Source organism: Tamandua tetradactyla, chromosome 1, assembly GCF_023851605.1.
Source record: "Tamandua tetradactyla isolate mTamTet1 chromosome 1, mTamTet1.pri, whole genome shotgun sequence".
Lineage (NCBI taxonomy): Eukaryota > Metazoa > Chordata > Mammalia > Pilosa > Myrmecophagidae > Tamandua > Tamandua tetradactyla.
Genome location: NC_135327.1, coordinates 101740312 through 101754634, shown reverse-complemented (window position 1 = coordinate 101754634; position 14323 = coordinate 101740312). Strand labels below are relative to the sequence as shown.

At 47.8% G+C, this 14323-nt stretch overlaps 1 protein-coding gene across 4 annotated transcripts in view; it reads right to left on the bottom strand.

Annotated features, from left to right (window-relative positions):
* Nucleotides 1-9684: 9684 nt before the first annotated feature.
* Nucleotides 9685-14323, bottom strand: part of RAPGEF5 (Rap guanine nucleotide exchange factor 5) — a 221612-nt gene continuing 216973 nt past the window's right edge. For all 4 annotated transcript variants that reach the window (XM_077122137.1, XM_077122145.1, XM_077122151.1 and 1 more), the window contains one exon: nt 9685-13829. In XM_077122137.1, coding sequence (XP_076978252.1) covers nt 13711-13829 — 119 coding nt within the window. In that variant the 3' untranslated portion in view covers nt 9685-13710. The remainder of the gene's footprint in view (nt 13830-14323) is intronic.

Here is a 14323-nt window from a genome sequence, read left to right as displayed (position 1 = left end):
TATTTATTTATTTATACAATACGTGTACATTATTTATATGCAAATATACATGTATTGGGAGAGGCGGGTGAGTTTCTAACTTTCCCCCCCCCAAACGTATGTATCATTGAAAGCATTTGGAGAACTATGAAATGATGCCCCAGGTCTTTAGGATAATACAGAAGGTCTTTTTTGATATGAAACAAACCACTTTGGGGATTTTATGTCCTTAGTGCTAGCTGTACAGAAAACCAACAGATTCCAAGCTTTGAAATCTCCATGCATTTACAAATTCTTTATGCAAAGATGCAGCTCTCTAGTCATCACGCAGGCCTGATAACCCCAGCTCCTCCTTCACCACCCGACTCCGGCCAGCCTCTGGTTCCTTCCTGGAGTTCCGCTCTCCTGAGTGCTGCCTTAGTGGTACCATAGTCATTTATTTACTTCTTTTCTTTTCCCTTTGCCACATTGGGATGGGTGTGTGCATACTAGGGTTACGTCTATAGGGTACTTATGTATCTTTATAGATCTTTATGGATGCGGGGCACTTGTGCTAAGCCCTTTATAAATATCATTTCAACCCATCCCCTCACTTAGAGTGACTGCACATCCAGGTTTTCCTGGGCTTTTCCTGGGTTTAGCACTGGAAGTCCTAGTCCCAGGAAACCCCTCCGCCCCAGGCAAACTAGGATGGTGTAAAACCTACACTATAACTCCTCAGAGTGGTATGATGGTCCCCATTATACAGATGAGAAAACTAAGATGAAAAAATATAGCTAAGCTCACAAAGCCACTCAGTGGTGGGGCCTGGCTACCTCTTCCAGAAAGTCAGCGCTCTTTCCGTCACATCCTGCTGCCTGTTCATGGGCAGGGACCATGTCTTATTCGACCTTTTATCTTCAGGTCTGTCATGATTTCTGGTATATATTAAATATTTGCTGAGTAAATCAGTGTCTGAATGACTGAACTCCCCAACAGAGAATCAAAACAGCCATCACCTGGTGACATCAGTGAACTAACCAAACTGTGTCTTTCCCGGTGATTCTGATAATCAGAGAAAATTAGAAAATTGGGCCCAGAGAAGGGAAGTGACTTGCCCAAAATCATGTCCCCTGGGAAGAGGGTGGAGCAGGGACCAGATTCCAGGTCCTGTCCTCAAGGTCCTTTCTACTAGAGCACTGAACGTGAACCCCAGGGCACAGGCATGGTGAGAGCACACGAGGCTCCTTTTCAATCTCTAGCTGAAGAGTCTAAGGAGCTCGGAATGGCCAGGATTTGCACCATTTATGAAACCCTAAGATTGGAAACTTAATTTCTCAAAAGAAATGAAAAATAACCTTGACAAAGGGGTGACCTGCACATTGGCGGGCTTTGCACAGGAGCACGAAATTTAAAAAAATGCCACATTTGTCACTTGGGGCAAAACTTTCTTCTTCTGCCATTGGCCCACTTTGCCTCCCCCCGGCCCACCCGAAACAGCCAAGCCTCAGGTCCGAACCAACAGGGCGTCACCAAAACAGGAGGACCGTTTGGAGACACGGTGGGCAGGCACCGCTGGCCAGAGGAGGGCCAAGGCCCCACCCCCTGCCCAGGCTGCTCTGAAATGCCCCTTCATCTCCAATTATATCCAAGTCTCTTGGCTTCCAGGCCCTGTTTGTGCTTTGTCCCCGGCCCCTGTTGACTGCTTTGTTTCGAGGGGAGGCTCAGCCCCAGGCAGATGCGCGTGTTCATACACCATGGAAAACAGGGGCCTCTAGGGCAGAAAATCTCCTCGTGGCTGACCCCTGGTCTTAGCAGAGAAGCGACCCCACCCCGCCAGAGAACAGAGGAGCCCAGGGGCAAACACTGGGACCCAGATGAGTGACGAAAGAAGGGAGAGCTGCTGACTTTTCCTTCTGGATCTGCCAGCAAGGCTTTTCTTTTTTTCTTTTTCTCTTTTTCATCAAGGCTTTTTGATGGGAAAGAAGGGAGGGGGGAAGGAAACAAAGCCTTGTCTGATCCAGCAGGCGAAGGCACTCCTGGGTATTTTCGAGTGGGTCTATAAATGGTTGGAGAAGCCGGTCAGTCCAGCCATTGTTGGGAGAGTAGGAGAAATTCTTAGCCCTCAGGGGGTCCGTGAGCAGCCAAGGGGATTAGCCCTGGCAGGATTGTTGGGGTGGCAGTTGGGCGAGTGCAAGTTGAAGAGAGGACATGGATTCTGGTCAACCCTATCAGCAAGAGTCTGGTTTCTGAGCATGGCTTAGTCTCCCATGGTCTCCCCTGAACTGTGGACGGTGTTAGGGGTCTTCAAGGAAGAATGTGTTAATGGTGGTCCTAGGACCCCTGGACTGATTGTGCCGGAACAGACCGCAGGCCTGGCTCTGGGAATGTGAACTTGGATTTGCCTTGACAGTAAGAGCTCGGGAATGTGCTGGAATTGCTACCGGTTACTTGGCCCGGCAGACATGGGAGCACTGGGCAGAGCCAGAAGGGACCTCCTCTGCACCACCTTCAGCCCTATGAGAGCTTCCCTGTCACCTGGCAGGGCCATGGTTGTCCCCACCCCTCCGCCTTTACGGGGCTCGAACCCGCGGCGCTCCCTCAGCCAGTCTCTGTACTGCCGTGGTGTCACCGTCAAGCAAACCGTGACCTCTCCCTGGGCCTGTGTTATCATAGCTCTTCCTAGCACGTGCCCGGCTTTGTGATGGACACGGACTCATCAGCCTGCTCCCTCCAGTGTAGTGGGGCGGGGATGGGCACCCGTCACGGGCTGGGGGTAAACGTGGGCATCAGCGGAGCATGTAATGGAGGGAATCCCAACCCAGGCCGGTGAGTCGGCGGGGCAGGGGGAGGTTTTCTGGAGGTGCTGAGACCCAGGGAAGGAAAAAAGAGTTACTTACTTGAAAAGTGGAGGGGACCCAGGCAGGAGATGCCCTAATGCACCAGACTGCAGGTTCTGAGAGGATAGGAACAAGTCTCAGGCATGGCTGTCAGCGCGTTTCACCCACCACTAGTGCCCTGTCAAAAGAATGCATTCAGAGACGGGGAGGTGGGAGTGCCTGAATGGCTTAGGTGGGCTGGGCGGGGAGTGGTACGTTTTGGGGGTGGGGGTGGGGGTGGGGGAAGGGGAGAGCAGTACAAAGAAGTGAGGCTGGAGAAGGAAGCAGAGGTCACATCTGAATATGCCTGGTGAGCTATTTTGGGGGATTTTCACTTTATTCTGAGGCCCAGTGTGTGAGTATGTCTGTGAAATGTGCATGTGTGAATGTGAGTGTGTATGAGAGAGAGAGAGAGCGAGAGAGAGCTGGCTTTTAAGGCTTAGCTGGGCTGCACAGGTGATTCTGCGGTAGAAGGCTTGCCTTCCATACGGGGGACCTGGTTCGATTCCCGGACCGTGCACTCCCCCCACCCCCGCAAAAGGCTTAGCTGGTCCATCCTACCCTAGCCCTCCACCCTCTCCGTCCCCTTAGAAGACAGCAAAATTACAATGCCTGACTGTATGCTCTAGCCTCAGCAATTCTTCAGTTCAGTCCCTTTCTCCATACTATATTTTAAAATTTTTGCTGCCTTAAACTGTAAAAACAGGGAACAACAGCCCATGGGCCATGCCCCAGAAAGCAGGCCAGCAAAGCCATCGCCGCATCATTGTGACGCAGGCTTCTAACGGTGCTCCACCGTGTGTTTGGTCTAACCAGGTCCCCTCAAGATCATGCATTCTGAGATTTAAATGCTGCATCCGTTCACCAGATACCCGCCAGATGTCGCCAACGTCTAACAATTTGGTCATGATGGAAGCAAAGCCTTCATTCATATAACAGATAATAATTTAGTTTCAAATGTACACTGAGTGCTGTGCTGAGCCTTTTGTGAGCCTTTTGAAGGATTGTTTTGAGAATAAATGGAGGCAACATATGAAAGTACTGGGTTGTCTTAAAAGTTCTTTCCCAGAAAGGTGAATGTCTATCTCTAGTTTTCTAATGTAAACTTTGAATTGGAGCTTGTGTTGCGGATGTGTCCTTTAGGCATATTGCATATAGCCTCCAAAATCTGTGATGACAAAATTGTAATTCATATTTCTAATTTCTGCTTTTCTTCTGGGAAAGCCTGAATGAGACAACAGCCACTGAACAAATCTATCTATAAAGTTGATAGAGGAAGTGTCAAGACTCTTGACTGATGGCTCCCAAGATGATTAGCTGCCTCAAGCGGTGGTATATGTTTGGTGGAACCTGGAGGGGTTCCATGCTTCATAGTTGCTTCACATGGCCTTGCTGGATTGAATTGAAACATCGTTATTTAGCTTGAGTCAATGAAGAGCATGTACAAATCCTACACAACACAGCTGATGGAGTACTTTGACTCCAGTGAAAATCCCAGAAATGGTTGGGGTTGAAGTTCCTTCCATTGTATCCAGCATATCAACCAGATCTGGTGCAAATGGACCACTATTGGTTCCAATCTGGGTCTAACAGGCATCTCAAACCTAATGCATCCCAAGCTGAACTCTGGATTTCTTCTTCAAGCCTTCTACCCCAACGTTTGTCTCATCCCAGTTAGTTGTACACCGTCCCTCCAGCTGCTCAAGGCAAAACCTTGGAGTCAACAGGGATCCTCTCTTTCCCATATCCACCCCACTAGCCAATGCTCTCAGAACTACTCACAAAATATATCCATAACTATTCTGTATCTTCCCACTCCACTGCTACCACATGGCCTAAGTCACCACAGTATCTTGCTTGGATTATTATAGTCGCTTCCTAACTGATCTCCTTGCGCTTCTTTGGCCTGTTAACATCTCAGCAGTCAGAGTGATCCTGTTCAACACAATTCTAATCATGTCATTTCTGCTTAGAACCTCCCAATTACTTCTTATCTGTCTTAGAGTAAACATCAAGGTTCTAAGTGATCTGGTTCCGTTTTAGCTCAGATCTGCTCTGCTTCTCTCCCTCTTGCTCACTTGATTACAGCCACACCAGCCTTCTTGTTGGCTCTTAAAACTCCAGGTACACCCTCAGGATCTTTGCATTTGCTGTTCCCTCTACTTGGAATGCTTTTCCCCCAGATATCTCTGTGTTGATTACTGCCTCCAGTTCTTCTCACAAGACCATTCCTGGTTGCCCTATCTAAAATTTCATCTATCCTTCCTGGCGCCCTCTGATCCCACACTTTGCTTTAGCTTTCTTCTCTTTGGAACCTACCATTACCTCATGTATTACATATTTTACTTATTTGCCTTGCTTACTGTTTATTCCCCAAATGGAACAGAGCTCTATGAAGGAAGTGATCTCTGTTTTGTCACTGGCTGTTTTCCCAGCGCCTAGAATAGTTAGTTTCTGGCACATAGTAGCTGCTCAGCAAATATATGTTGGATGGAATTGATGAAGCCATCAATTTGTAAACTGTTAGCTTACAAACATTACATGAGAGGCAGAGAGATAATGGGTCCGTGTGTGTTATTGATTGATTGAAGTAAGAAAAGCACCAAGCAAGTGTAACCACAGGCCTAGGGTGACTACTCTCTCCTTCTTTTGGCTTCTCCTGATTTTCTGCCTTATAAAGGGAACATCACCTCAGGCCCGGGCTCCAAGTCCAAGCCAAGGTTTTTAGTGTTTGTACAGAGTGACTTCTAACTGAAACCAGAGACAACTTTTCACAACCACAGAGGACGCAACAAAAGAACAGTGACTGGTCCATCATTGCAGGAGGCCCAAGGCCCATGGTGGGAGAAGAGAAGCTACAGGAAAAGGGGTGGGCTGGTGCCAAGGAATAGTCCTCCTGGGAGCTTCACTGAGTCTTGAAGGAAGTTGTGGGTCCTGGATCAGAGGTTGTGAGCAGGACCAGTTTCAGCCTTGTTACTTCCCAACATTAATATTACCACACTTTGCAGGTTCTATGCAGACATCGTTGTTCAGATGAATCAGCAAACATGTAAGTGGCCACCACATTGTCCCAGCATGACGTGGGGCATGAATGGATTTGAAAAGCAAGTCTCCCATATTTGTATCTCCCTTTAGTGTGGACAAGGGATTCTTGCATGAGGTGCCCATTTCGTTCTCACAACTGCCCAGTGACAAAGGTGACACTACTATTTTTGTTTCACAACTGGGGAACCGAAGATGAGAGAAGTTAAGTAACCACCTAGGGTGAATTTTATTTGGCATTGTTTTATATGCATCTTCTTGTTTTATTCCTCACAGCCACCTTGTCCAGCAGGCCGCATTTTAACCCTGATTTTATGAACAGCAGGGAGAGACCTCGCCCGCTCTCCCAGCTGGGAGTCTGACTGGGACCTGGCGGTCTGCACCACTGGCTCCCCCATGAGCCCTCCTCACCCTTCCCCAGATCAGCCCAGCCCAGGGGAGCCCCAGCATGGCACGGAGGAATGGGGCACACGTGTGTCAGGAGTTGGGATGGGGCTGGCTGTGAACGGACTGTGCTGGGCGACCTCTGGGGGCAGGACAGGAGGGGTCCTGGGCCCAGGGTGTCTGCGGGGCAGAGGAGAGGCTGGTCAGGCCCGAGCGCGGCACCCACATGGCTGGGAGGCAGGCAACATGCAGGGCACAGCCCACACAGCCCCTCCCTTTGGAAGCCAGTAGCCAGCTTGGTGCTGGGCTGAGCTGATTGCGAGGGCTTTCTTTATTGCAGGTAATTGTCCCTGGAAGGGACGGTGGGGTCAGCTTCTGGGCACCGGGCAGGGTTGGGGAGAGGTGCTCCTTCCCACCTTCTCCCACCACCTTTTCCCTTCCCACTCCTGAGGCCTAATCCGGGTCAATTGAATACAAAGGAGCATGACGAGGTCTTATTTCCTATACCAGCCAAGTCACTTCCTTAAAAAAAAAAAACCTAATTAGCTCTAGCAGGCAGATTTCCACTAGCTCTTTTGACAGCCATGGCTGGGAGGATCTGAAAGGTCTTCAGGCACAGCCCTCCCTGATGCTGGAATTGCCCGGGAAACCAGCGGGGTTGGTTGGTTTTTGGTGTGTTTGCATGCCTGTGATGGGGAGCGCTTACTTATCCTTCAGGCAGTTCTGAGGCCTGGGCTCCTCCAGACAGAGCCAACGTATACCTTACACGAGCCATGAGACCCATGAGAACCAGTGTCCCTGCAGGGCTTGGGAAAGATCTCGCCAACGCCTCAAGTCTTCCATGTGGGCTAATTGCTTTTGAGACTTGAACCTCTCTGCTTTGTGTTCTATCAGGATTCCAAGAACAAGGTGACTGCTACAGGGATTTTCCTCCCAGTTCCTTTTACTCAAACTCCAACTGGAAATTAACAGACTGTAAGCTTTGGGAGTATCTGTGAACAGGAAAGAGGTTCTTCTGGATTGTAGGACTCAGCACCTGTCCCCATAGTGGCATGTCCGGGCAAGCAAGTCTCCAAGGTCTGGACTGACTTAAATGGTCTTCTTGGGAGAAGAAAAGTCCAGTCAGAAGTGAATGCCTTGGCTTTTCCACCCTCCCCACCTTTGTGTTGAAAAGCTGGGAGTGTTAGAAACAATCAGATATTGGGGCATCCAGTATATGGGAGCTTGTTCTTCTCTTCCCTGGGAAAAAATCACAGGACGCGTTGAGATCTTCAACATGGGGTGGGCGTAACCCAACCCATGGAAGTGAATGGTGAGGTGTAGTCAGGCAGGAGGGAGGGCTTGGAGAGTCCCACCCTCCCTCTGCCCTGGTGACCTTGGTATATAAGTGCCTTCATCTCCAGACTGGAGTGAGGCAAAGGAATTAAAAGGTGGCTGTAGGGGCTGTTGCAGAGGTTGCTAGTGGATGGCCGTGGCAAGGAGAGATTTGACCCTGTGGCAGAAATGCCCTTCCCACCAACCACAGGGAATCCTAACCCAGCCCTTGGAAGACCCTGCAGCACTTAGGGAAGGGAACTGTAATTAGGAGCTACAGTAGGGCCAAGGGGTAAGCCTGGTCTCTCCTGAGCAGACACTGGGCGATTGTAAGAGAAAATCGAGAAAGGCAACTTACCTCAGCTCTGAGTTCGGGTGAAGCAGGGATTTCAGCTCTTGCCCCGCAGGAGCTGATTAAACGCGTGAGCTTGGCACTAACACTGTCATTGGACTCCATGTTTTAGGGCACCTTTCTCGTGCTTGGGAAGGGAACAGCTGCTTCTGTGTTTTGGTGAGAGAAATCAATGATCCTTCAGCAGCAGGAATATTTTACTAAAGAAAATTGCAAATCTATTCCCTTAGGAGTCTCATTTGTTTGAAGTAGTGATGGAAAGCAAATACATGTTTGTCCGACTAGAAGACCTCGGACAAAGAACTGGGCCTGATTCGTAGCTCTTATTCCCTAAAATATGATTCTGCAGCTAGTGTGCCAGGTCCATAATCAGAAACTTCAGCTCATGGTCTGCTAATTTGAACAAGAATTAGCCTTGGGTTCAAGCGAGCCCCGTGTTAAAGCATATTTCATCTTCCTGGGCCCGGTATTCTCAATCTTAATTGAAGAAAACCCTCAAGTATCTTTGCAATGGGAAATCCCCCTTCCTATCCTCTCTTCTTCCGAAGCTAGAGCCAGACCTTCTGTTCTCCCTTCATCTCTTTCATTGCTCCAGAATCTAGGAAGATGCTGCGAAGGCAGCTCCCGGGGATGAAGTAACTATGGGACCAGGAATTAAGGAAAAGCTCCATAGTCCGCCCCTCTCACCGGTGCCCCAGGTGCCTGACTTATGGCAATGCCCCTGTGCTCTCACGCCCCCTTTCCTCTTGCTTCACAGAAGTGCTACTTTCTGGTGATTAAGGGCCCAAGAAAGTCTTGTTTGGTCTTTATCTTTTCCATTTTGAGACACGTCCTTGCCTGGATGTGTAACAACAGGTGTTCTCATCCATGACACCCTCCAGGCCAGGTTCTGGGTAACGTCAGCACTGCTCCCCACATTTGAAATGAGAAAAGGGCAGTTCCCAAAGCGACACGTGTCCTGGGGCTGTGTTAATCAGCCTGGGCTAAATGCTGAGGTAATGGCGTCTGAATCTCAGAAAGTGGTTTATAACGTGGCTTCTCATTCCACAGACAGGCCCTCCACAATGCTGTTTGGCATTGCCCTTACTTCAGGATGCGGGAGACCCATTCCCTGGGGGCCGGCGGGCCTCTTTGAAGGACTCCCCATCCTTCACCTTGCGGAGGGACACTTGGCTGCTTCGGAGTTCCATGCAGTGAGATACACTGTCCTCCTGCGGGGAGGGGCTCCACCTGCCAATGGCCGTGCCTGACATCCTGGGGGACAGATAACCCTCTTCTGGGAAGGGGCAGAGAGCATTTTGGTCAATGGCGCAATCCACCCTAGTGCATCCTGCCTGGCTTGTCTTCCCGCTTCCCCGGGGGGGTCGGGATGGTCCCTCAGCCCCCTCCCACTCCGTTCACACAAACCTCTTCACACATAACGTCTATTCCAGGCAAAGGGTATGGAGCTTCTCTCGGTGTCTGAGCTGGTGAGGGAAGGAAGGTTCCCGGCTCTGCTAAAAAGGTTAGGCAGTGACAGCCATTATTCTATTCCCCAAATCCCAGAATGGGAGAAAACTATGTGATTTGCCGCATAATGTGTTTAGATTCTGCAATAAGTCAATGGCACAGTGATTTAGACTTCTGGGTGCTGCGCTTGCTTGCAGCTCTTTCATTGAGCAGATGACTTCTGAATTCCAAAATCCTGGTGCCATATGCTGCCAGGACAAAGTCTATTTAACTCACAAACGTCATGGAAAAATCAAGAAGCTGTGAGGCATTAGTAGAATCTTTATCATAGTCTTATATTTGGAAAAGCAGGTTTAAAAAAAACACTTGAAAATACAAGATAACAGTTGCTTATATAAGTTTAACCTTATATTGCTCAGCCATTTTTACATATAAATTATTGCTTACCAGCTTCGATAAATACACAGGAGAGTCATATATACAGAAGCAGAAAGCATGAAATATGAGGAAGAAAATACTGTTAATGGCAATTCTGGTAATTCCACAAATTTTTCATATTTACCAGTTCTCATAATGGTGGAAAACTACGAAGTGTAGTCCCTGAGAAGTTAGGTAGATTACCCTGATTGCGGGTTTTCTATCTTCTAGTTGTTTAATGCAAGCTGACAATGTCACAGCAGTCCTAATTAAAGATACATGAAAAGGCAAGATCCCTTGCTTCAGGTCACTGAGTTTTCATCCCAGTATTTACTAACAGTGTAATACGAATACAATAAATAGGCTATGCAAATAAATATTCTCTGCTAAAAAATGTTTACTATATACAGCTTTGCTTTATACAGTAGTACATTTTCATCTCACTTTTTGGCAATTTTTATAAAACCTTTTTTCCCCTACCAGTTTTAAGCACAACCGGCCCACTCACTAATAAGCAGGCTGAAATTTTAAGGACATGACTTTGAAGCATTTTAGAGGAACACCATGTTGGACAACTGCAATGGATCTTCCCCATTTTAATGTTTTTCCCAAGTTTCTGAGAAGCTTGGATTGGTTGTGCCATTTACGAGCGATCGGTTTGAGACGTGAAGTGTACACGGTGGCTATGACAAAACTACAGGGTGGGGATTCGGGCAGCTGAGAAAGCTCACCTCCAGGCTGGCTGTGACAAGTACCCCCCTCCCCCCAACACACACACAAACACACTCTCTTGTGCAACGTGTCTCCCCCACTCAGAGCCATGTCTGCATTAGTGCAACCTCTTCACTAACCTCAGGGTGTGGTTATTCACCTTATCTTCACACTTCTAAATTCAAAATACTCCATCCTACTTACTTGTGGGGAGAAATCTAGGAAACTGAATTGATTCTGAACACAATTGATGATACTAGAATAAAGTGAATTCAGGTCATCATATTTGTCACTGCAACTATTTGGCAATTAGTTATTGCCAAAGTATAAAATAAGAGATTATAATAGTGATATTAAAATACCATAGTCTTTGGATCATCTGCAAATGCGTATTAAAAAAAAAGAAAAATCCAAAAAGTTGCTATTTTGCCAAAAGAATCTGTGTTCTGCTGCTCTGTGCTAACTTCTACGCAGGGCTGGTTTTCTGGGCTGCTGAGTCCAAAGACCCGCGTACTGTCCCAGGGTTGTGCTGTCACAAGACCCACTTAGGAGCGGCCCGTGTACCACCCGCTGGTGAGCTCGCAGATTCCACGGGAGTTTTAGAGTAGATGGAGATTTTATGTAATCACATAAATCTGAGAGACAGCTGGAAAGGAGCTTAGGCAGCTTCCAGTGCACCATCTAGCCAACACGAGAAGCTATTCTAAAGAGGCCGTGGCAGATAGCTGGAGAGGAGAAAGGCCTATTTCTATTAGCAGGGAGCATTCGCGTCCCACTGGGGCCTGCTCGGATTCGTTAGCAAGTCCTTCGTGATCAGCTAAATCTGGTCATCCACAACTCCGCTGTGATTCATTAATTCCAAACTTAAGTCTCCTCAGAGCTTCTGAAGTTTCTGAGAGCTCCTGCCAGGGAAATTCTGGAGGCAGTCTTAAATTTCAGAAAGATTTGGAGACTTTGGCATTCAGAAGGTGGGGATAGAAATGCAAATAGAAACTAAACAAATCCCCTCTTCCCTCTGCTCCCCTGAGGGCCCCATTGTTATGGCTGGAGAAGGGAGACAGGCACCACTTTCTTCTGGATTGGACCCACTCAGGCCACACAGGAACCCCCAAACACACCACACCGAACGTGCTGGAACACAATGCATGTGTGGCTTCATTGGCCAAGTGCAGGAGCTACACCAAAATAGTTCTCCATGGAAAATCAGTCCTCTTAAGGTAATGTTTTGGTTGGAACAATAGGTCTAATTTGAAAAAAAAAGAAATGAATTGTAAAACACAGAGACAACGTCAAATGCTCTTATGCGATTCGACTGGTCAAATCCTATTCCTTAGCCTAGAATAAGGAGCCCCTGCCTGCCGCCAGCCCGCGCCCTCCTAGGTAGCTGCGAGGGAAGGGCCTTGCGAGGGGCGGACCACCTGGGGGGAAGTGTTGCCCTGGTTCCCAGGGCGTGGTGTCCTGCAGGATGAGATCACACCTCACACCCAGCAGTCATGGGTGATTTGCTGGTGCTTTTCTTTAATAAACTGCACGATGGCAAGACTGACGCTTTACATGCTGAGCCAGACTGAGTCTCTCTGAAAGTCTGAGCAACAGTTTTCTCCACATGGGCAGTGATAGCCCAAGCCTAAGGGTGGCTCCTCAGCCCCGGAAACGGCACCACTGTCAAGGCATCAGAAAGCCTCGGACACACACAGGCGGTCATGAGGACCAAGGTGGGGTGGGTGAGACGGGAAGGAGCCATTCTGGGTGAGCCTTTAGGAACTTAGGAGATGAGGAGGCACTGAGATGCTGGCCAAGATCTCACACGGGCAGGAAGTGAACTGACCTAAAACACCAAACAGGGCCCGTGTGTTTTAGCAAAGCGACAGGTAGCTAGCAGGCAGAGATGGATTTCATTATTTTATCCCTCAGGCTTTTTTTTTTTTCCCCCATCATCTGAAGGCTGAGGAAACCTTCTAGCCAGACCTCGAGAATGGCAACAGATCTTATTTACTGGAAGCCCCAACTGGGAAAACTGGAAAAAAACACACACACATAATTGGAAGCGCTTGAGACTTTGAACAAAAACAAGACAAGTTATTGAGAGGTTCCCTGCTTTGGATGGGCGGTGGCCTGCAGGACTTCTAAATTTCCAACATAAATCTGGATATATTGAGGGCTCTTGTCATTTGCTCAAAGACTGGTCCCCCTCCCCCCCTTTACAATGCCTTGCTCTTTTCTAGGGAGTGCAAGTGCTGCACACGCCAGCTCTCATGTACCCTCCTTACTGGCCATCATCAGTCCATGTTGGGGAGAGGAGCCTCCTGAGTACTGCAAAACACCAGAACCATCATCCAGCTCACTTCAGTTTCTGTGTGCCTACAGAGTGTCAGGCACTGTGTTTTTGAAAAAATTACATTGTACCCAATAAGAGATCCGAGTCTGCCTACAAATGTAAAGAAAATCCCTAGAATGAAACAATGAGTCAATTTCTTAAAGATTACTGCTTTTCCTTATTGGCAAAGCAACTCAGTCTAACTTGCCTTACAGTTGCAGCTCAATTCTGCAGAAACTATTTCACCTGCAAGCACACATCAATAAGTGATTGTGGATATGGAAATGCATGCTTTGACACTTCTCCTCTGGAAACAGAGTATGGATGCCAGCTGCCGCATCTCCCTAACTCCCTAGACGAAACTGGCTTTTGGTGACATGCTTGTATCATGAGAGACCTCTCATTCTCCCTGGAAATCTTTAGAGGCCACCACTGTTTTTAGGTGTGTCAAAAGAACTATGCTTTGACAGCACGTAGCCAGTGATCTGTTCCCAGGCAGAGGAAAATTCTTTACTGTTTCACGCAAGCATTCTTACTGCAATGTTCGGCCATTGTGGGACAAGAGGTGTGTTCCCTTGACACTGCCATAGCTCAACTCAAAAACTGTATTGGCGCAACAATGTTATCATAAGAAACCAGACTTCTCCATTTCAAGAATGCTTCTGGCTTTTTCTGCCTTCTCATTCCTAGGGTAGCGTGAGAGGCCTCTCCCCAGGTCGGGGGCTGACATCACTTCCTGCACATGCTCTGGCTGGCTTTCCCGTGGGTGCTTTGTGATGTGCTGATAAAACTCAGCAACTTCTTTTCTCTCGGGAAAGCGACGTGCTTGGCCTAGACATTCTGGTAGCTCAAAGTGCTGCCGTTGGGAGGGAGGTGAGCGGCAGGGCTCACACCCGAGGCTCGATCCTGTGAGAGAGCTCAAACAGGGCCTGCTGGCTGTCGATGACATACAGGTGGTTAACATAGGCTTTTAGCTCCTGATGCTCTTTTGGAGACACATCACCTCCTAATTTTTAGAGGGCAAAAAAAAGAGACAATCTCATGAGAGCAATAATGATATTTCTAAATACCAGTAAAACCTACATCAAGGCTTAAAGTAAAGCTATATTAGATTTCATTAGTCAGTCTCCCAGAAGATACCTTTGTCTCAATACTAGAAATGCCTTTTCAGTTCAGACTGGTTTCTTTGGGTCAGGTCATTAGACTGGAAGAGAGGCTTGTTTCACCAACAATTATACAGCATTTATTACTTAAACATTTGTAGTATTTAGTAATGATATTACCCCATTCTACAGATGAGGAAACTGAGCATAGCCACACAGCAAGTATGTGGAAATAACAGGATTCGAATCCAGACTATTGGGTTTTTGAGTCCATGGGCTGAGTTCCCACGCTATGCAGCTCACATTGTCAGAATGCAGGGAGCCCATGTACATAGTAGCTCTCTTTTTTTTTTAAATTTTGCATAATCCTTTAGTGTCATTTAGAAAAAAATATTAA